We start from the raw sequence: 23,440 nt of genomic DNA on the forward strand, positions 1-23,440 counted from the left end.
TATACAAATAAATAAAAATATTCATTTTCAATTCAATAATCTGCTTAATTACACGCGATATAATTGTATAGACAACGCACATTAAAATATTCGAATTAAATAGATACTACCCATACATAAAATCGCCATCGCGTATAAAATGTTAAGGGGCCCACTGATTAACAGTCCGCCGGACGGTATCGGCCTGTCAGTTGTTCGGAACTGTCAAAATTTTGTTCTAACTGACAGGCCGATACCGTCCGGCAGACTGTTAATCAGTGGGCCCCTTTACAGATAAGTATAGTAAGATATTAATCGGTCTCTTAATAAAGCTTAAATCTGCTATTAAATATTATTTTCCAAAGCCTCGGACACTTGAGACTATATTGCAATTAAATTTAAGAGCCTGATATCTTTTATGGGATCAATATTTTAATACCTACATCTTAGACGGGATTATAAAATGCAAGCACCGTTTATGACACTTTGCTTTTAGTATAATAACAATATAATGGTCTTTAATGTGTTATAGCAAACTCTACATACACCTTAGTGGTATTGCAACCGTACACACACACAACTTTTAAATTATTTGCCACTTTATTCCACATGGATCGACTTATATGAACAAGCTGCCACTGATTCAATTGTACCTAATATACATGACGCTTACTTCATAAGCACCTACTAGAGCAAGCTTAGTAGGGAACACAAATATAAATTATTAATTTCGGCTATTTCAATTTGAATTTTAATTGGTATATTAAAACAAATTAAAAGCAGTCGAAACACTTGAAATAAATTAATTTCCGCAAAATCTCTGATACTATACTCGTACTATGCACACGCTACCGACTACTCAATACGTAAACACCAACCAAGATACCGACTGATAAAATACTTCTTACGTCATGTCAATTATAAACAAACACTAACCTTTGTCACACAATGTGAGTATGATTTCCAGTGTGCGGCGAAGCGGCGGCCTGTTAATACCGTTTTGTACATATTCCAAAACAGGAAAATGTTACCTGATGCAGCTAAAGGCGCACAAGGCATTTTTTACGGAAAGCACAATTTCAGTTTTCCAACTCACATGAATTACGGAATTTACTTTATTGAGAGGATATTAAATTTTAAAGATAAAAGAGCGCTGGTAAGTTTGCTTTTAAAAATATTTTATATATTTTTTAAAGAATGTAAATATAAGTTACATTGCAAAAGCACTACCTATCTGAAAGGCAAAATTACGAGTATGCCATCGGTTTTATTATTTACATAGTTATCACATTTATTTTTCTTTTGCTAGGTTTGCATTGCAGTTATAAAAATAAAATGAAATATTAAGCAATCTGTTATATTATATGCCAATTTTATTTAACTTTGTGAGGCGTAAAAAGAACCTCTTTCCAACACGCGTACAAAAAGAAAGATAGCGCGCGGTGCTGTGACTTGCTGACTGATGAAAGCGATTAATAGACATATACAAGGGGGCAAAGTCGTTGTTTAACCTCTCATGCTAATATCGATTTCGGAACTAGCGAAAGATTCAAAAATTTTATCCCTTTCTTACAAATATATAAGTCAAAATGACAGATAAATACAAACGATTCATAGCTAATTCAGGCCAGTAACGCGCTTATGAATAACGCCATAACTATGTACTGACATGAACAAGTTTCCGGGCGTGAGTTCCTTCATACGAATTAATATCAGAACTTGCACTTTTAGCATTATCTGTGTCGCGGAATCAGTATCCTTATCTCAACGAAGCCAATATCACACTATGTACTTTACAAAATGTGCATAAGCAATCTATAGAGATGTTATTAACTTTTATTTAAGTATTTAAAATATATAAAAAAAAATTAAGGTCAATGGGACAACAGGCGAGGAAATCACGTTTGGGCACATTGTCCGCGAAGTCCTAAACGTCGCTGCGTCTCTCGTGGAGCTCGGTGTGAGAAAAGGCGACCTAGTCGCAGTGGTTAGTGAGAACAGAAGTGAAGTTCTGACTGCGATCCTTGCAGCCATGTGCGCAGGCGCGTCGGTCACTTTGATCAACAGTGCTTATACTGCAGGTACATACATTTAATATTTAGGTTATCTTTTAAGAATAAGGATGATGTCTAGGATTTAATCATTATATTTTAGTTGGTAACTATAAGTACTGTATTAAAAAATTGACCAAATTTAAAAATGAATTAAATGATTATTTATTTTCAGGTGAATTTATACACACTGCTAGTATAACTAAACCGAAATTTATGTTTTTATCACCAACTGGGTATAAAAAGCACCATGAAACGCTGAAAAAGCTAACCTTCGTTAGCAATATTTTATTATTCGGTGATTCTTCATCGAAAGAAATTATAAGTTACAACGATCTCGCTAATAAGGAAGCTGATTTTACAAATTTCGTTGACTATTACGGTAATCATTACATTTTTATTTAAGTCATATCATATATAGGGTGTGGCCTGTAACATGAGCAAAAAATTCAACTGTAGGCTGTACTTCTCATACTGACCAACATTTGTTCAGCGACTTTTAAAAATAACTTGTGGTTTGATTTTTAATACACTTTAAAGTTTATTCTAAGACGCAATGTATTGCGAATTTTGTTATGTTTAAGGCGTGACAAGCAACGTCAATCACAATGATATGGCGTGGCGATGGCGTCCATTGAAGATAATATTTATTTTGTATGAAAAATGGGGACTCTAAATACTTTATAATTTTTAAAAGTTGTTGAACAAAAGTGTCACCGTTTGAAGAGTACAATCTGTGTTTTAATTATTTGCTCGTATTACAGGCCACACCCGGTATTTAGTATATTACGAAAAAAACTCTGCAACTATCATCACAATTGTACATTTACATTTTGTTATAGGTATTAGACTTTTTAAATTGTACTTACTTTTCTAAAACGCGGAGGCATTAAGGTTATCACCTAGGACCTGGAAAAGGCGTGGATGCACTTAGTTATGGTTTTTACATCACTGTATTTCAATAATGACTCAACACCAGTACGTCAAATAAAAAAAAACAATACATTTAACACGAGGTAGATATAGGTACGATATGATGATACTTATCCATGGTAACACACATTTACAATAGGGTTGGCCGGTCGAAGTATTTAGCAGATGGCGCCAGCATAGCTTGGCCTTTTAATCTCTAGAATTGTGTCAATTTTTTGTTTTTTTTTAATGGAATTGTATGCCCTGGATATGCCAAATCTCATAGAAAAAAGGGCAAGCTATGATGACATTGATGACGCCATCTATGCAAAGCTTTGGCAGTTGCCAACCCCATTGTATAGAATGTAGTTTAATTGGCAGGTCGTGTGGAAGTGGCCCTTGTACTATACTCGTCGGGCACAACCGGGCTACCCAAGGGCGCTAAGGTAACCCATGCGAACTTAATCGCCGCTGCCCAACAGCACGAGTAAGTTAAACATGCATAACTTCACAATAGATTCAATATTATTCGAACTAATTAGGTAAGTGCACAGAATAACGATTAGCAAAATAACTAAAGATAAATAACCTCGAATGTCACACCGTGCCCAGAGCTCTATAAATTGCACACTTTTAAGTGATTTTACCATTTATACCAGGTGCCTAAACTAGTAGGTTGTTTAGTAAATTACAAACCGTGGTTAGCTCTTAAAATACAACTGATTTCTTTATATCTTTAGTTCGCGATATGTAGAAAGTTATAGCAAAATGTCTTCTCTCACAAAATTCCTAAGGCAAAAACTAATACTCGACACAAAACACAGAGAACTACGGGCTACCGGCCGATGCCCTCTCAATTATCTGTACAACAATAAGACATTTATCTCGCAAAATTGGCATAAAGAGATCAATATTAATGAAAAACACTCATTGTTTAGCTTTATACAAATTCTCAACTTAAGGGTCCAGTGTTCTTAGAAATAACTGAAGAACCTTGTCATTTTAAAATGAGAATTGCACCGTGGCGAATGCTATTGAAGTTTCAATTTAAAGTTTACTATGACTAAGACATAGTAGTTACCTACTAAAGTTTTGAAGGTACAGCAGCACGTACATATGTCTTTACGTATATGGTGTGCGTAAGAGAGGAAGTACAAAGAAGCATTGTTGTCATTGTTTTCTTCAAGATTTGTTTCATACTATTTCATGTAAACTGTGACTCTGGCTGTATTACATCTGCATAAAATATTTTTTATTACAAAGTTATAAGTCGTGTTTATGAGTATACTAAAAATGGTTTTCTAAAACTACAGAAATGTTTTTCATTAGACTAAGACTTATCTAAATCTGATAAAAAATGTACCTACCAATTTTATACCTTTAAACGAGTAATTATTGTATATTTATTTATATATATATTTCGGGGATTGGGGGCGAATAATCGATCTAGCTAGGTCTTATCTCTGGGAAAACGCACTTTCTAGTTTTTACATGTTTTTCGAGCCAAGCTCGGTCTCCCAGATTATTTAAATTTTTATAAGATACATGTGATTCTGTACGTCACGCACAGAGCACATACATACATAAGTAAGTCCTATACTACGTGACAAACCGGAAAGCATGTTTTGGGGCTTTTTTATCATGTTCTGGAGTGCTAACAATATTAATGCTACATACCAGAAAATTTTATATTTCTTAGATTAAATTATTCAAATTGGTGGCCTGTTCATTCTACTCGTAAGTTGATTGTAGCAATTTGCAACAACTTTGAGATGAAACATTAATGGCTAATGATGAAAAAAAGTATTATTGTACCGCAAAACGGGGTGAGTAGGTTTCGCGGGGAGAGGTGGGTTATGAATGGGGAGAGAAGGGGGTGAGAAGGGATTTTAAGGCTACTGCTACAAAAATAATGTATTCCAATTTAAAATGGAGCTATAGTAATACGCATAATAAAAAAAAATCGATCTAACAATCTTCCAAAATCACCTTTGTATGAAAACCCCTCTCACCCCAAATACGAGGCACTACGGGGTGAGGTGGATTTTCCTCTTTTTCGTCAAAGTTATGAAATGGAACTGCCCAAAATAAAATAAAAACTAAAATACAAACGTCCGGAACACTTATTATATACACCATTCAGCTTTCATATGTAAAAATAAAATGTTATCGAGGTTTGAATTTCAGTTTTGACCCTACTCACTCCATTTTACGGTATCTAATGTTCTTGGTGGTCGTATTTTTAGTTTTTGTCCAGACAAGTCAGCACTTACACTTGCACCGTTGTGCAACACTTTCGGCTTAACAACCACGTTGAAAGCATTAGTAAATGGCAAAATGGTCATACACCTTTCGAGATTTAAACAGGAGCTGTTTCTCGAAACTATTCAAAAATATAAGGTGGGATTTTTTTTGCTTTAGCTATGATGTACCTAACAATGTGGAGTAAAGCCTGACCAGTAATCCATACATCTATTATTATCCATACATCTATATACATCTATACAACTCTATATATAATAACTCTGTAGTCTATCTAATTTTGTGTTCTCTGGGAAGGTAGTTTCTGTAAAACTGTAATGTAATGTTATTTATTTCACTAACAAACAAATCAAACAATGTACTTTTAGTTTATAATTTATTTATTTTCTCTATTATTCCAACTGTCACTCATCACATACAAATGCATACTTGGTCTCCCGCGGTACAGGCCTAGCCTAGTGCGGGGACCCCTGGAAATTCGGTACTATATTTAACCATGCTATGCACCCACCCGATGTCACAACAATTTATGTACTGTACTGCCTGTTTTGTGCGCAATAAACTTATTTTTATTTTTTATTTTATTTTATTTATTTATTAATATATATCATCGTCTAGTACCCACAACACAAGTTCAATTTGTGTAAGATTGTCCAATATTAATTTATTAATTTATGTGGAAATAGTAAAATCGGCTTGAAATAGGCATAGCGTGTTATCCATCTTGAATTTATTTTACTTTTTTGTTTACAATGTAGGCTATTGAGTATTTTCAGCATGAAAGATCTAGTACCAAAACTTCCCCGATGGAGAACCTATAGACTGGCTATAGGCTGAGCTACATTTTTTTTCTAGATTACCTAATCTACGTGTATTACAAGGTTACGGATCGACTGAAACAACTGGACCCATTACAGAGGAAACAGTGGCTGACCATAGACAAGGCAGTATCGGAAAAGTTGTTCAAGGAATCGTTATTAAGGTAATTAGGTTGTTATTAATTTAGTTACTTGTCCTACTCTAGTTTTAATCTTTATATATTATAATATGTGGGTTTTCTTTCACTTTGTAATGTACGAAAATATTACATTATTGCCAAGTAGGGTGAGACTTGCCGAAGCTCAGCAACGTAGTCGATTCAGTCAATACATGTGTCCGCTGTTCTTTAAAAATAACAATAAATAACAAAAACAGAGGTGGGCGTTAAATAAAAAAACTACAAATCAAAATCACCGTAAAGCGATATCTAGAGGTACCTACTCCAAGCTGTAAAATTCCAAGCAGGATTTTTTCTTAGACATCTTCTACCATTACTTACCCTTTGCTGATCTAGTCTGCAATAAACAATTCTTATTTTTAACTTCAGGTGGTGGACATTGAATCCAGAAAAATACTGGGCCCAGGTGAGCCGGGTGAAGTGTGCGTCAACGGCGTGGTACTCTTCGATGGCTACATTGGCAAGCCTAAATCAGATGTTTTCGATGATGATGGCTTTTATAGAACTGGCGATATTGCTTACTACGACCAAGATGGATATTTTGACATTGGAAATGTCTTTTCGTTCGCTCCAGTATACGGTCCGATTTCACGAAAAAGTGCGATCCCCTTATATCTCGGAAAGTTGTGAAGATATGATATTAAAAAATAGGCTCAAAATACGCATAATCACGAGAGCTGTAAGGTGCAAAAATAATTATTCGAGAAAGTCAAAAACAAAAAAAGTTATGGTCGAAATTAGGGTTGCCAGATGGTCGGGATTTGGCGGGATTCTCCCGATTTTTAGCAGGTGTTCCCGATTCCCGACAAAGTGTAAACTGTCCCGAAAAACAGCTTCACGTTATAAAACAATAATTTCAAGTTCCGAACTGTCGTCGAGCGAGCGAGCTGACGTAGTGCCAATAATGTAAAATATCGTTGTTTTTAATACAATTACTTTAATTTGAATGTATTTTTTTTAGAGATGCCCCGAATAGTGATTTGGCCGAATACCGAATACCGAATATTCGGCCCCTCTCTCGGCCGAATACCGAATATTCGGCATGACATGCGAACATTTTGAGTCACAATTATTATGCAAACTGTTCGCCATCAAATAAAGCACTACGTTTGCTAAGATTTATTTTTATGTTGAACAGAATTAATGAATGTATATTAGAGTCAATCAAATCAGACCCATGATAAAAATAAAATATTTTATGTTCCGATGCTCGCACTCCTGCTTGGCAGCACAATTTCAACAAGCCCTCGAGCTTGGTTCTCTCCCACCTTCCTTAACAACTGGTGTCACCTTCCTGCTCTATAAGTCCGGTAGTACCACGGAAGCTAAGAACTACAGACCCATCACATGCTTGCCTACACTCTACAAGCTCCTTACATCCATTTTGAGAGCAAAAATCAACGCGCACATTGTCGCAAACAATATTCTGGCTTCCGCTCAAAATGGATGTAGGGTTGGGTCCCGTGGTACTAAAGAGCTCCTCCTTATAGACATGACCATCTGCCAACAAATCCGGCGGAACAAGGGTGCCCTCTCAGCCGCTTGGATTGACTACAAGAAGGCCTATGATTCGGTGCCCCATTCATGGTTGGGGAGGGTCTTAGAGTTGTATAAAGTTGATGCAGCTTTGAGAGTCTTCCTAAGCGCGTGTATGAGGCAGTGGACCACAGTCCTTCGTCAACCAGGAGGCGGGGATGACCGCCCTGGCCCGCAGGATTTTATAAGGATTGAGCGAGGAATCTTTCAGGGCGACAGTCTGAGTCCCCTGTGGTTCTGCCTAGCTTTGAATCCCCTCAGCACCCTGCTGAAGGATTTGGGACTAGGTTGCCGGCTTCGGAGAGAGGGTGAAGTCATCTCTCACCTTCTGTACATGGATGACCTCAAATTATTTGCACCAAATAGCCAAGACTTGTTGGAACTACTGAAAATCACCGAAGTTTTCAGTAGTGCCATCAACATGGAGTTTGGTGTCGATAAATGTGCGGTTATGTATGTACAGCGGGGGAGGGTTGTAAATTCAACAAATTTACAACTCTCTGAGACAATGTCTTTCAGATCTATCTCTGAATCAGAAACCTATAAATACCTTGGTATGTCACAGTCGTTGGGTATTGAGGACGAGGGTATTAGACGGTCGGTGAAGGAGCGCTTTTTCAGTCGGCTCACAAAAGTCCTTAACAGTCTTTTGTCAGGAGGCAATAAAGTGCGCGCCTTCAACGCCTGGGTAATGCCCCTACTCACATACTCCTTTGGCATACTAAGGTGGACTCAGACCGAGCTCGACGCCCTGGATCGGAGGGTCCGGTCACTGCTCACCGCGCAGCGCATGCTACACCCACGCTCGTCAGTTATGAGATTGTACATCCCACGGAAATGTGGAGGCCGAGGCTTCCTAAACGCCAAGGATCTCCATAACCGCGAGGTGTACAATCTTAGGAATTATTTCCTTAACAACGAGTGTGGGATGCATCGTGATGTAGTGGCAGTAGACAGGAACCTCACGCCGCTCTCCTTGGCAAACGAGAACTGGCGCAAACCTGTGGTACTAAGTACTGCGGATCGCAAGGCGGCATGGGAGAGTAAGGTGCTACACGGGCGGTTCTACAAGGCCCTCACGGGACCCGATGTGGACCTGCTCGCGTCGGTGAACTGGTTACGATTCGGGGACCTCTTCGGAGAAACCGAGGGTTTTGCCTGTGCAATTGCGGACGAAGTGATGATGACGAACAACTATCGGAAATATATCCTGAAGGACGGTACGGTCGACATTTGTCGGGCATGCCGCCGTCCCGGAGAGTCACTCAGGCATATCATTTCCGGGTGTTCTCATCTTGCTAACGGCGAGTACTTGCACAGACATAATCTCGTAGCCAGGATTATTCACCAGCAACTTGCTCTTCTATATGGCCTTGTGGACCGCGAAGTACCGTACTACAAGTACTTACCTGCGCCTGTTCTCGAGAATGGTCGTGCCACGCTCTATTGGGATCGATCTATCATCACTGACAGGACTATTGTAGCCAATAAGCCTGACATAGTGATAATAGATCGATCGCAACGTCGGGCTGTGCTCGTTGACATCACCATCCCCCATGATGAGAATCTCGTGAAGGCCGAGAAGGACAAGTCCAGTAAGTACCTAGACTTGGCTCACGAGATAACCGCCATGTGGGATGTTGATTTGACGATCATTGTCCCGATAGTCGTTTCAGTGAACGGTCTAATAGCGAAGAGTCTCGACCAACATCTTGAGAGACTCTCGCTAGGTGGTTGGATCAAGGGTCAGATGCAGAAGGCGGTGATCTTGGACACGGCGCGGATAGTCCGCCGGTTCCTCTCTCTGCGGCCCTGACCACCGGTAGCTTGGGCCTTGCCCCGCTGCTGGCGGCACCCTAGGTTAGGTTTTTTATAATGTGTTTATATGTATTTTTTTATCGTTTTGTAAGTGTTTTTATATTTTACTTTTATATTCATATTATAAATAACCTAACTTGAGATGAAAAATAAAAATAAATCAAAATATTTTGTAATCGATAAATGCTCAAAAACGTTCCTTCGTATTTAACTACTTTCCAAGAATACATTTTAAATATTAAATATACCTAGTTTTTGGTATTTTTTTTTGTAATTTTTCTTTTTAGGTAGATGCAACAGATATTCGGTATTCGGCCGAATAGTAGGCAACATTCGGCTGAATACCGAATATTGGGCAAAGTGTCCGAATAGGCCGAATACCGAATAGTTGCCGAATCATGGCATCGTGGCAATCGTGGCATCTCTAATTTTTTTTTTCCCGACTTAAGTCCCAAAATCCCGAAAAATTGATATTGTTTCCCGATAATAGCGCCTTTCGATCTGGCAACCCTAGTCGAAATAGTGAAAATAAAATTCAATTTTTTCCGAATTTTTGATTTTGGTGCTCGATAATTTGGAAACGAAGAATGATATCAAAAATTTGAGAAAAACGGCTCTGGACAATTTAGTCAGCTACAATTTGAGCCTAAAACAAAGACGATCGGGTTAAGGGTTTGCCCTGTAGCCTAACCTTAAAATAGTCAAAAAGTCAGAACGACATTTTTCACAGGACATTTATGACTTCATGTTTCGCAGAGTTCGTTATCGGTGTTTGTTGTGAATTATCGGGATTATGACGGCAGAATAACACTTGCACTGCGTGGGCTTTCAAAATCGCTGCAGATTTTTCTTGGTCTAACTCTATCTATCCTGTTTGAGACGGGCGTAGATAACGCACTATTCGACAATCTATGCATTATTGTAATGGTGGAAATAGAAATAGAGATAGAGGCAGAGGCAGAGGTAGAGGGAGAGGGAGAGGGAGAGGGAGAGGGAGAGGGAGAGGAGAGGGAGAGGGGAGAGGGAGAGGGAGAGGGAGAGGGAGGAGAGGGAGAGGGAGAGGGAGAGGGAGAGGGAGAGGGAGAGGGAGAGGGAGAGGAGAGGGAGAGGGAGAGGGAGAGGGAGAGGGAGGGGAGAGGGAGAGGGAGAGGGAGAGGGAGAGGGAGAGGGAGAGGGAGAGGGAGAGGGAGAGGGGAGAGGGAGAGGGAGAGGGAGAGGGAGGAGAGGGAGAGGGAGGGAGAGGGAGAGGGAGAGGGAGAGGGGAGAGGGAGAGGGAGAGGGAGAGGGAGAGGGAGAGGGAGAGGGAGAGGGAGAGGGAGAGGGAGAGGGAGAGGGAGAGGGAGAGGGAGAGGGAGAGGGAGAGGGAGAGGGAGAGGGAGAGAGGGAGAGGGAGAGGGAGAGGGAGAGGGAGAGGGAGAGGGAGAGGGAGAGGGAGAGGGAGAGGTAGAGGGAGAGGGAGAGGTAGAGGGAGAGGGAGAGGGAGAGGGAGAGGGAGAGGGAGAGGGAGAGGGAGAGGGAGAGGGAGAGGAGAGGGAGAGGGAGAGGGAGAGGGAGAGGGAGAGGGAGAGGGAGAGGGAGAGGGGAGAGGGAGAGGGAGAGGGAGAGGGAGAGGGAGAGGGAGAGGGAGAGGGAGGGGAGAGGGAGAGGGAGAGGGAGAGGGAGAGGGAGAGGGAGAGGGAGAGGGAGAGGGAGAGGGAGAGGGAGAGGGAGAGGGAGAGGGAGAGGGAGAGGAGAGGGAGAGGGAGAGGGAGAGGGAGAGGGAGAGGGAGAGGGAGAGGGAGAGGGAGAGGGAGAGGGAGAGGGAGAGGGAGAGGGAGAGGGGAGAGGGAGAGGGAGAGGGAGAGGGAGAGGGTAGAGGGAGAGGGAGAGGGAGAGGGAGAGGGAGGGGAGAGGGAGAGGGAGAGGGAGAGGGAGAGGGAGGGAGAGGGAGAGGGAGAGGGAGAGGGAGAGGGAGAGGGAGAGGGAGAGGGAGAGGGAGAGGGAGAGGGAGAGAAACACAAAATAAAAACTTACACAGAGAAACATAAAAAAGAAAAAGTGCCACGAAATGGTCTCACCTCAGCATGTTGCTGGCGGCTGCTAGCAGATAGCTGATGCTGAACCCTGGCAGTACCTAGTGGAGCTCGGGTTTAATACACATAAACACACGCTGTTTTGGTCATCGGACTCGTCTCGATGAGCACTTAGGAGAGTAGTACCCAAGATAGAGCTGATGCTGAACCCTGGTTGTACCTAGCGGAACTCAGGTTTGGTGCAACATAGACAAACGCTGTTATGGTCATCTCTCGTCGCGTCAAACTGCTGTCAAGAATTTCATATCTTGCAGCAAATGGGCCGCTGCCGATCACCACTTCTCGAGTTGACTACGGATTTGCCGTGTAATAATTTTCTTGTACTTTGAACATTAATATATCCTGCTTATTAATCGAAAAATGAAATATGTACCTATACTTATGCGCCACGGCGACAATTATTCAAACTTGGATACGCGTGTGGAAATTTTGCAATTTGTTTGTTCACATGCGTTATGTCCAGGATACTTGTGTTAGTCTAAGAATAAAATAATTATCATTCAACGTTGTAGTTTTATTTTGTAACTTTTTCCTTATCCAGACTTTCTCGTCGCTCAGCTACAATATTTTTTCGAATTCCGTAGATTCATTTCCAATGTGCTCGATAGTCGTGTGAGGCACGAAATCTGTGAATTTTTTCATAATTGACAGGCTAAAGGAACTTATCAAATATAAAGCATGGCAGGTGGGTATAATATTTAATACACCGTGTTTTGTTAACTCCGTTTGTTTTAAGGGTATATTCCCTAAGCATAAATTAATTTAATTTTTCATAGACATATATTCTAATTTACTCCATTTTGAAGATGATAGGTAATTATTTCCTGTATATCATTTTATAAATCCTTAATTAAATAATCTTTTTTATGCCTGTACGCAAGAATATATGTATTTAGGTACTAATTAATACCCAAAAATATGATATTAACCGATGTAGCATAATTTCACTTGGTCTCTAAACGATATCCAAGTTTAATCTGTGGATTATGTAAATGAATAAGTATTTCCACATGATTACTTGCGTGCACCCATATTTTTACACTTGACTGTACCTACGACGCTACAAGTAATTACAAAAAAGACTTCTTTGTGTCACCCTATCACCCTACAAGTGTTTCTCAACTATTTCTTTTTATTACAGGTATCTCCTGCAGAAATAGAAGGAGTACTGCTAAAGCACCCAGCAGTGAAAGACGCCGGCGTGATAGGCGCCCCTGACCCGCTCTCCGGAGAGCTACCGACTGCTTTTGTGGTCAAACAACAGGGGGCAGAAGTCACGGAAAATGACATTATTGAATTTGTGTCCTTAGAGGTAAAAAATGATAATTTACATTTTTCACTTTAGTTTTTCGCTTGAGAACCATAATCATCAAGCCTTAAAGTTTGGTTTTCATACATACCTAGTACCGTATTTAATATGTCTCAGCGCGCTCTCCAAACACTGCCTGCTGTAATTGGGTAGTATAAGTTAAAATTTTGAGTACAACCCAAATTACACGTAAGTACCTACGAACGAAAGTAGATTTTTACATTTTTGGTTCTTCTAAATATTAAAGTCATAAAATTTATTTTCCTTACAAAAATCATTTATGGGTTTGAGTTTGGGTTTGTAATTAAATACACTACAAGTACTCTCACTAACTTTGTCTAAAAAAATTCAAAAAATGTTTTATTTATAATATTTGTTTAACAAGATATGTGCAGACACTAGTCTGTAGACACAAAGTGTATTAGGGTTAGACCGTGTTTCACAAAAATAAATGTGCTGGACTGCGAATTAAGAAATAGGTTCGCTATAACCACTTCAAACCGGGTCGGTCAGATTGAGTCCGGCCACTGGTTAGGTTCAGCCATTTGTCGCGCTAAGGCAATCTTAAAAGGATCTCGGCCCTGTGAGTAGCAGGTCGCCGGTAGCAGGTGCCGTTGCGACCGACAAGGCGACGCAAGCACTTCGCGGCTACACATCAAATACCGCAATAGGGGTTGAGGTAACGTGTTAGTGTGTGCGAACCCTAATGCTAATAGTACTCGCAGAAACAGACAACATATACAAGAGCTCGTCAACTACCTACTCAATCTGTACCAGTCCTACAAAATATAACATAGATAAGCTGTACTTATTCACTTGATTCGGTTAAGTTATGTTCTAATGCATGTCTAATGTGCGTGTGCAAAAGAGACAGACTAATTAAAGCTAGCATAAAATGAATGTAGTATGATACCTTTGGGTATGGTCCTTTACGCACACTAGCGTCCCCTCCCTTCCCCCTACTCCAGTTATACTACATTCATTTCAAGCTGGCTATAATTTGTTTTTCAAAAAACACCATTTGGCCGAATCAACTAATCATACTGAAAATGAGGCTAAATGGAATAGACTCACGTAAATTGTGGGCTTATTATAAATTGAAACAGAAAAGCAGGCGAGTTACAACTTTCTAAAAAAAATTTGGCGAGAGCAACTTTTTTGCGGATATGCTGTTTTTGCTGTGATATTAAACGTGAAAAATTCGTTTTTGTAGGTATCACCGTGGAAACTGTTGCGTGGGGGTGTGAGATTCGTCAGCGAGATACCAAAGACTGGGAGCGGTAAAATACTTCGACGAATATTGCGTGAAATGTTGAAAGCCAAGAGCAAGATATAATTTCAAATAAATAGAGTTTCTTTTTTCTTAAATCAGGCAACAAGGCCTTACAGACTAACATATATATGCATTTTATATAAACTTAAAAAACTAAACACTATTTAGGCGACAAAACGGCGTGGCTCCGTTGAATCGTCTGGTCTTGTGTCGGATTCGGCAGTTTGCCCCGGAACTAGGGTTACCAGATACAAATGTAGAATTTCCTGACAAAATTCCTGATTATATGAAATCCTGAATATTTTTCCTGACATTCATATTTTTGACGACGGGGGGGTGTCTAGCCGTTAGCGATAGCCACCCGATTGAGCCGATAGCCGCGTTTTATTAATTTAAGTTTTATTAAATGTATTATTTGTATTAATTTAAGTAAATAAAAAGGTACTTTATAAAAAAGTCTATCAATTCAAAACATTCCTGACATTTTCGTGTTCCGTCCCCATTCCTGACAAAAGGCCAAAATTCCTGACATGTCAGGAAAATTCCTGTCATCTGGTAACCCTACCCGGAACCTCCGAAACACGACACCCTTCGGCCACGCACGGCATGATAACGTACATTTATTTGGGCGAAGTTGAATATAGTTATTTGTTTTACAAGTTGCCAGCGAGTCAAACACAAAATGTTTCACCACACCAACGCGAGGAAAATACTAACTGTAAAACATTACAAATCAAATCCAAATAAACGATATTATATTTTTATCATTCAAAATGATCACTTAAAAGTCCATTCCACCAGCCAAAATGAGACGGTAGATTTTGGTTTTTATCTTATTTATATCTAAATATAAGGTTTTTTCTAATTAAAAAATAATTGTAAAAGTTATTCTCAATCGTTTAATATAGTCGAGAGAATATTTTTTTGCTTCGCCTATTCAGGAAAAAGCCGCTGTTTCTCTCAAAACTTTTTTTTTAACTCTTGAATAAAGTTTTCAATATATTTATATAAAATAATTTGAAAATGCATTAAAATCAGCAACGAAATGTGCTGTTTTCCCGAAAACAAGAATAAAATAGGACCTTACCTGACCAGGTTAATCGAACATTGCATTAATTATTACTGAGGTAGGTAGGTATAAGTACCTATTAGGGGAACCATAATAAATAATGTATGGAAAATGATCACGAGACTTTTCGCTCGCATTTATTCATCACGACACATTATTATTTTTCGATTGGCGTTCGATTGTCATGTTGATTACGGCCTGGGTTGATTACGGCCTGGGTGCGTAGCCAACGTGCAATCGTTTACGCTCCGTAGCGAACGAAATGCAACTGTCACCGTCGCACTAGTGTGGAAAAGTGATAGAAAGATGACTACGATACGCTACGGAGCGTTAACGATTGGCACATTGGCTACGCGCCTAGGTACGCTAATTTGAGGCTAAATCGGAACCTTGAACAAGTTCTGGCATTATTTCTTTACAAATAATCAGACATAGGGACAGGTAAAAGTACTTAAGGTAGATTCGTGTTCTCCTCTAACTCTCACTGAGCATAAGCGTGAGCGAGATAGATGTGCGTGCTCGGGACCGCGGATATGATGTTTTTGTATTTTAATATGTTGTAGGTAAGTTTTAACAAAAAAACTAATCGATGAATTTCCTGAAAAATGAAATTCCGCATGTTCAGAAGCAATTTTCATATTTTTTGGCTTTTGGGCATAAATTGTTATAGATTTTTTAAAGTGTGTTTTGCGAGTAGGCCTATGTTCGTGTTTTTTTTTCTATGAAACGAAAGACAAAATCAGGATTCGAATCGATGAAGTCCTTACAGAAAATCCTCAAGACTCCTACTTAAATTATTGGCAACCGCATTGTGATCTAAAAATGCGGTAGGGTAAACCCTCCGTGAATGAACACCCCCAGTGAATGAACAAAATCACGTTTTTTGTCTAAAATAAGAAATATAGCAATTTCTACCACTTGTCGTATTTTTTTTCTTATTAACAACTCTATTTCCTATGCAATTTCAACCCCTACTAAATTTATTTTCGACCAGTTTGAACGTGACTGGCGTTTGAATTTTACGTATTTCTGGTTTTCAAGTTTTGTATGCAAAAATTATATCCCAGATAAGAACAGTGTACGTTTGGAGCAACATATGAAGTGCTTACTTAATGTTTACCTGTACAAAGTTTCGTTATTTGGTAAGATTAAGAGTTAAACTTTCTATAAATGTACACTTTGTCGGCGTATTATGTGATTAAGTCTTTATTTTTCGTAGTTTCAATACTGGCTTATCTAATGTTCTGAAACCAGTAAATGAACGGTGTCTTCATTTACTGGTGTCGTCTAGATTTAATTTTTTTTTTTAATTTATGTGTAAACGAATTGGTATTGAGCTTGTTTTTTGTGATCCTGCATAGAAAACGATTCTGATTCTTTCAGCCAGTATTGGAACAAACAAAATTACTATAGTCCATTTACTGGATTTTTCATGCCTATGTATGAACAATACAACACTTGGGGTGTTCATTTATTAGATTTCTACTAATTCTATGTATGAACAATGTAACCACGAACAATGCAATGACAAGTTTATTATTTTAAGCATTATTTGCTGATCCTAAACTTTTTTCATCAGAATATGCTCGTTGTTTCTTGTTTTAAAGATTCTCTTTTTCTTATTAATATGTAATAGGTTCTGGTGAATAACCATCATTTTATTACATTCTAATCTATTTGAAATCAATATGGAGGGGATAAAAATATATTAACGCTTTCGCTATACCTACTAAAATAGAGCTGGAAACGTTTTTTGTGTTAAAAATGTTTTTTTAATGCTGATTAAAATGATCTAAATGATGTTCATTCACTGGGTTTTGCGGTGTTCATTCACTAGTTTGTATGTTCATTCATTAGGTTTTTGGGTAGTTTTTGATAAATTCTGCTATAACTCAAAAACTATGAAAGTAATAAAAAATCGCAGAAATTACTTTCTGATTTATTAAATGAGGATTCATTAAATAGCAGATAATTATTGAAATTATTAATGAATGCTGAGAAATGATTTTTCAAACTTGGATAATTCCTTAAGTGTTCATTCACTGGAGGTCCCTACTGTTTTTCAAAAACTCCGCTTTCTGAACCTACGGCACCTTAATGCATTAAAATCTGAAATAAAAGCTCGTAAAACAAAGCACTGATACGATACAAGATGAATACAAGTTATACCTCTGCTTATAAGTAGTTATTACCTACCACCACGGCTAAGAGACCTTTGCTTTTGAGTATGAGTGAGTAAGAGTGATGATGAGTAAGATCAGTCTTTAATTAATAATTATTATTGCTGTGTTCCTACCTAAAGCTCTTTCGCTTAATTTGTGGGCAACAACAAGCCCACCCTGTCGGACAAAGCTGACCCATCTCATTTAATTATTGCTTCTCCGCGACCCGAGTTACGTATGCATGACGAAATCACAGTGGAACCTCGATAACTCGAACCGAGGTAAGGTGAATCTATAATTTTCGAAAGTTCGACTTATTTGTTTTGTCCTTGAACACAATACAATCTCACAAAAAACATTACTTGAAAAAAAAATTATTAGTTAACTAATTACAGATTCATTCATAAAACTTTACGGTCCTGATTTAGTTAAATTAAGTTTTATTCCTTCTTACAAATACATGAGTCAAAATGACAGATAAAGAAAAACGATTCATAGCTAATTCAGGTCAGTAATGCGTTTATGTATAACCCCATTAGAAAACAGCATGTAATCCATAAGTATAGGCAACGACTCCTCCGTAACGTACCAACTAGGAAAAATTGTACCAAGTCAAGTAAACATTTAACCAAAGTAACCAAGCTATTCTCATCCATACAGTATTCCAGTACGGATATGATGGTCGTTCTTGTCTACGTGACAGCGTGATAAAACGTCGCTTTCTATCCCACGGTGTTAAAAAGTGACAGTTATTTTATCACGTGGATAAAGATGGATAAAGCTATCCATAATACGCCGGCTGTATAATGTTTACTTTATCTCCAATAGTAAAATTAGACTTATACCTACTTACCTACATTAAAAACATACAAACAATAGGTAGGTATATAACTCAAATACCTCAATAACTCGTGTAAATAATATGTGTGTATAATGTATAAATAGTATGTGTAAGACTAATGGTTTCTTCGAGATACAGAAGGAGGTACCTACTTTTACGTGTTTGCATACATTCTCTTCGTATCTCTGTAATGTCGAAAACTCGTTAACACATTAAATTCTTGTGGTTTCTGTTACATTCGGGTTACTGAGGTTTCACTGTACATATTATGACGAACATTCAAGCCCGGATTATATTATATCGCGCAGCCACGAAATATTATATCGTAATATATTGTTACTACCCTTTTTCTATTTTATACGTGCCCCGCGGAGATACCTGCTGGGCGATAAAACTAAGTTTATTGCCATTAAACTGATTTTTTAAACACACTGTCCGTGTTTTTATCGATATCGGTCTAACAGCTGACAAACTCGCTACCGTTTATCATTTTTATCAATTGCGAAACACGCGCGTAGTGAACACATGTACCTAATTTTTTAAAAACCACGGCTTTGAATGGGGTTCGCAACTGTCAAAGATTTGCATAGATGGCGCTATCATAGCTTGCCCCTTTTTCTATGAGATTTGGCTTAAAAGGCTGGCATCCCGGCCACATATATTATAAAAAAAATTTTTTACACATCTCTAGGGATTGACAGGGCAAGCTATGCAGGCGCCATCTGCTAAATACTTTGACCTTCCAACCCCATAGCAAACTGATCAATATACAGGCAAATGTCGTTCAATGTTACTATTGATAAAATTATTTACTTACCTCAGGTACCTACTACTAGCACAGTCTACACTGTGCTGCTACTAAACGTAACAGCAAAGGGGCAAAGACAGTAAAGCAATTTTATTTTATCCTTTCAATTTATTTATCAGTCCATCTCTGTACATGTCTTTCAGTAGCCTGTATATTAAAACCTTACTAGGTATAATAATTAATGGGCATTGACATATATACATATTACATCGTAAAGACGGGCCTTACGGGCACTAAAAATGGTGCAGTTTCAACCAATCGCGTTGTAGTGTGGCATGCACGATTGGCTCGAATTCGTGTGCGTGATATCGCTGAACTAGCACCATTTTTAGTGCCCGTAAGACATGTCTTTATATACAAGTTAATGTTAATGGGAGTTAGGGTTGCAACAAATAATAAAAACAAACTAGATCATAAATTAAAGTGACCTTTGGGTGTCAACTGCAATTGCATTACTGTTGCGACAATGTATACGTGTTCTCCATTACGGTTTGTTATGGCTATTACAGAGCCTTAGTGCTAAAAACGGTTCCAGATAAAAAGCCCTCCTGCGGCGTATTTTAATCATATTCCATGTACAACAATTTGCATTTCGTTTGCGGTTTAATACAATAGGTACCCTTGTCAGATAATAAACAGCTAGTTTGGATAATTTAGTTGCTTCACTGTTCTTGGAAAAGTAAAAAATTATTCAAAGTGGATACCTAATATACATATAGGCCGTAAGACATTGGCTTTTTTATGTTCTTTTCGAGTAAATTGCATGGGATAGCAGTAGGTATCCGCGGCATCGCGGCTGGCGCCCACGCGTCCACAACCATGGCGCTAATAGCGCTACACACTGCCATTACGAAGCCCGACCTATTGTTCGGTCATTTCAATGTCGAAAGCTAACTTTCCGTATACATTTTAACAATAAAAAACGTGACCAAATTACTCCAAGTCAATCTCTAGAATAAACGAATTACCTTTTGTCTTTAAAGTGTGTTAATACGAAACGAGTAGATTCATAAATTGATATTTACCGAACAAACCTTCAAAGAATAATCTAAAAAGTTAGGAGCCAATTTTTCAGACGGAATGACATTTGCAAAAGGTCAAAGTCCCGCACAAAAGTATGCATTATAGTTAAACAAACGTACATTAAATATATTAGCAAGTCGCTGTTAAAGAATTCCAATAAGTTAAATTTGTTAAATATCTTACTATTATTTTACCTGAGGTGACGTTAATCTTGATCCTGATTGATGAAGGTGCGAGTTCTGCGTTCAATAAGTTTATCTTCAGTGCCTAAGTAACTACATGTTTTACCAACTTTTTATAAAAATATAACTAGGTAGCAAGAAATAACATGACAAGTGCAAACTAATAAGAAATAAACCTTTCATAAATATTGAGTAAAAGATGGATAAGAAAAGTCAAATAAATGTGTTAACCTAATCTTATCCATTTACGTAACTATAGGATACCTTCGTCTTAATCCTCATGGTAACATTTCAAAAATAATTATCTTTATAGTACTAACAATGGTTTTGTTATAATTTTGTTTTTTTAAGCAGTATGATATTTATTAATAACTTTTACATGGAACTATCTTGGTAAAAGCATAGGTATGCATCATCTTTCAATACTTACTCAAAAGAATGTTGAAACAGGTACAAATAACATAATGAGAACTAGCAAATAAGCGAAGACTGTTTTATAGCCTCCACACGCTTGAACACGCCGACAGTCCGACTTATTCGTACTTAACGACAAATATTTACCTTTCAAGGCGGCGTTTACTCTGTCCAAATCGTAAAGTGACAGTGGAAGGGGCTCGTTTAACAGGCGCAGTCGGGGCGCGCTCCCACTGTTGAAGCCTTTTTGGAATCCGTCGCTCAAAAATATTCCAGAGGAATGTCTGTACAACTTGTAAGCGCACTTATTCGTCCGGAGCCAGTCCACAAACACAATTGCCCCATTCAAAGTACGCGCGTTCCCTGAAAAGATGCGACTTTTCAACTCCTCCACGTCTCCTTTCATAAGTAAACGAACGTATAGTTTATAAAACATAAACACTTTCGCATTAGGTTTCGTTCCATGCTTTATCTTCCTCACGCTTAAGACCCTAGCTGTGAAAATGTACTTAGACTCAGACACGGCAGACGACAAAATCTCGTAGTCATTAGTAATCGTCTCGTTTAAAACACATTTGGGAGCATTAATATTTTTCTTGCGGTGTATCGCATCCCGCTTCTTTACAACTCCCCTTATATGGAACTGGGCATGAATTATCGTGATGATGTAAAGTAACATCACTAAAAAGTGTAGCTTCATTTTTATTGTGTGAGCTTTTTTGTGGGTTGGTACATATGAGTGTAAATAAAACCCATTTTAGTGTTCCTACTTGGAAGCTTTTGATAGAGATGGCTTGTAAACACGCGGCGAATACAAGATTGCGCAAGAGTCGATGGCGCCGGCGAGACGCGTGCGCTAGCGCAGCCTCACGCGTAGACTGGAGACCTCGCAATTCGCTGCAACCTTCGACAACGTAAACAAACGTGGACTTACCGTAAGCATTGTGGCATTCCTAATTAAGGAGTTTATTACGCAATCGGACCACGCAAGCACTATAGAATACCAGAGATGGCAAAAGCTTTGTAAACTAATTTACGAGATGGCTGCCATTTCTGATTTGGGAAGTTAGCCTTAATATTGTAAGAGACTTGCCAGTGTGAAGTAAATGGGTGCAAGTTAACAGTTATTGCTAAACGTGCCAGCTGACTACGCGACTGAATATTCATGTGGGCGGGAGCGCTCAGTGCAGCTGTAGGAAGGGTGGATAAAAACTTTCCCGATGTTTAATGCTCTTTACATATTCTTAATTTTTGCATACTATTCCAAAGTTTCCGTTGATTGTGCTAATTACGCTTGAACTTATTCAGCGGCGAATTAAAATTTTATAATAATTAAAAAGTAATAATGAGCAAACAAGCAAGGCGATTTGTTAAAACTTTGGAGTTTTCTCTCTATTTCGGAACTAACTGGAAGTAAAGGTAAGGAGATGCTTTTTCCTACGAAATTCTTTCTTCGTTAACTATTACTTTTTGACCATAAAATCAACTGATCGAACCATTGACAAATAAAATACAAATTGTAGTTTAAAATTGTTCCTGTTTAGTTTTTGCTATCTCCTCGTGAGTAAGTGATTGCAAGTGCTTATACGAGGAATTTGGAAAGCGGTGGTCGCGTGGGCGGGCGAGTCGCGCCGCTCGCCGCTCGCTTGACGAATCTTCCACCTAGAGCTCACCAACATGCGTCGTTAACATTTCTCATTTGCCTTAATTTTACTGTCTTTCTTAATACCACGAACGACTGAAGGTCATCTAATCAATATTCAATCTAATCAGAATATTATGTTAAACATAGTGCATGTCCCATAAAAAACGGTTAAAACTGTTATTGTTTTAATCTTATGACTTTTAAGAAATTAAATAGGTTGAGTTAAATGAGTATTAAAATAATGTCATATTATGCAAATCATTTTTACACTGATAAGTATCTGATAAGGTTATGGCTGTCTGCTGTGAAACGACACTTGTCATGTTCATTTCTGCCGAGTCGGGAGTCGGGTGTCATTTAGGTTCAGACAGGCTAGAAATTGGATTGGCCGGTCGAAATAGGTATTTAGCAGATGGCGCCAGCATAACTTGCCCCGTAAATCCCTAGAATTGTGTCAAATTATTGTTTTTTTAATGGAATTTTATGCCTAGGATGCCAGCCCTTTAAGCCAAATCTCAGTAAAAGGGGCAAGCTATCTATGCAAATCTTTGACAGTTGCCAACCCAGTTGTAGAATTTTATTGAGGGCGCCACTGAGTTTAACAGGCAACACATGATGCAAACAACCGGGGTTTGAACCCGCTACCTCTGATTTGAAAATTGCACGCTCTTACCGCTAAGCTACCAGCGCCCATTCACAAAAAAAAATATTAATTACCTAACTAAATATAATGTAAAAGACCACGTCAGCTTTTAAATCGTATATCGAGTTTCACAGTTGTATATCAAAAAAAGCTGCGAATTAATTGTTTATCTTCGTGTGGGGTAAAGTATAATCGCGATGGCAGAACTAAACCATTACTTTCCTTTCAATCCACGCCTCCTTAGATGTTAGCCCACGATACCATACAAGGCACACATTTTACTGGTAAACTTTCAATAAATCGATGCGGTAGGTATTAAAACTGCCCATTAGAACTAATTACTCGATGAATTACACCCTTTGATGTGAGGACATTTCGATTTCTTATGTACCCTGTTATTAAGAAAGTGGAATAAAGAAGCTGCTAAGTAAATTGGTTTAGTTT

At 38.5% G+C, this 23,440-nt stretch overlaps 2 protein-coding genes across 3 annotated transcripts in view; one reads left to right on the top strand and one right to left on the bottom strand.

Annotated features, from left to right (window-relative positions):
* The window catches only part of LOC134789912 (agrin-like), a 224,841-nt gene that overhangs the window by 197,890 nt on the left and 3,511 nt on the right, over window positions 1-23,440 (bottom strand). The window contains exon 1 of one of the 2 annotated variants that reach the window (XM_063760600.1): window positions 20,856-22,103. The exons of the other annotated variant lie outside the window; for it this stretch is intronic. Coding sequence (XP_063616670.1) covers window positions 20,856-21,408 — 553 coding nt within the window. The 5' untranslated portion in view covers window positions 21,409-22,103. Of the gene's footprint in view, window positions 1-20,855; window positions 22,104-23,440 lie in introns of those variants that run through there. 2 annotated transcript variants of the gene reach the window in all.
* LOC134789586 (luciferin 4-monooxygenase-like) lies at window positions 959-14,303 on the top strand. The gene is made up of 10 exons (XM_063760155.1): window positions 959-1,135; window positions 1,853-2,060; window positions 2,206-2,412; window positions 3,324-3,429; window positions 5,189-5,342; window positions 6,037-6,186; window positions 6,571-6,739; window positions 12,260-12,312; window positions 12,769-12,939; window positions 14,150-14,303. The coding sequence occupies exons 1-10, from the start codon at window positions 1,004-1,006 to the stop codon at window positions 14,270-14,272; spliced, it is 1,473 nt and encodes a 490-aa protein (XP_063616225.1). The 5' UTR covers window positions 959-1,003; the 3' UTR covers window positions 14,273-14,303.

Source organism: Cydia splendana, chromosome 4, assembly GCF_910591565.1.
Source record: "Cydia splendana chromosome 4, ilCydSple1.2, whole genome shotgun sequence".
In the NCBI taxonomy this organism is placed as follows: Eukaryota; Metazoa; Arthropoda; class Insecta; order Lepidoptera; family Tortricidae; genus Cydia; species Cydia splendana.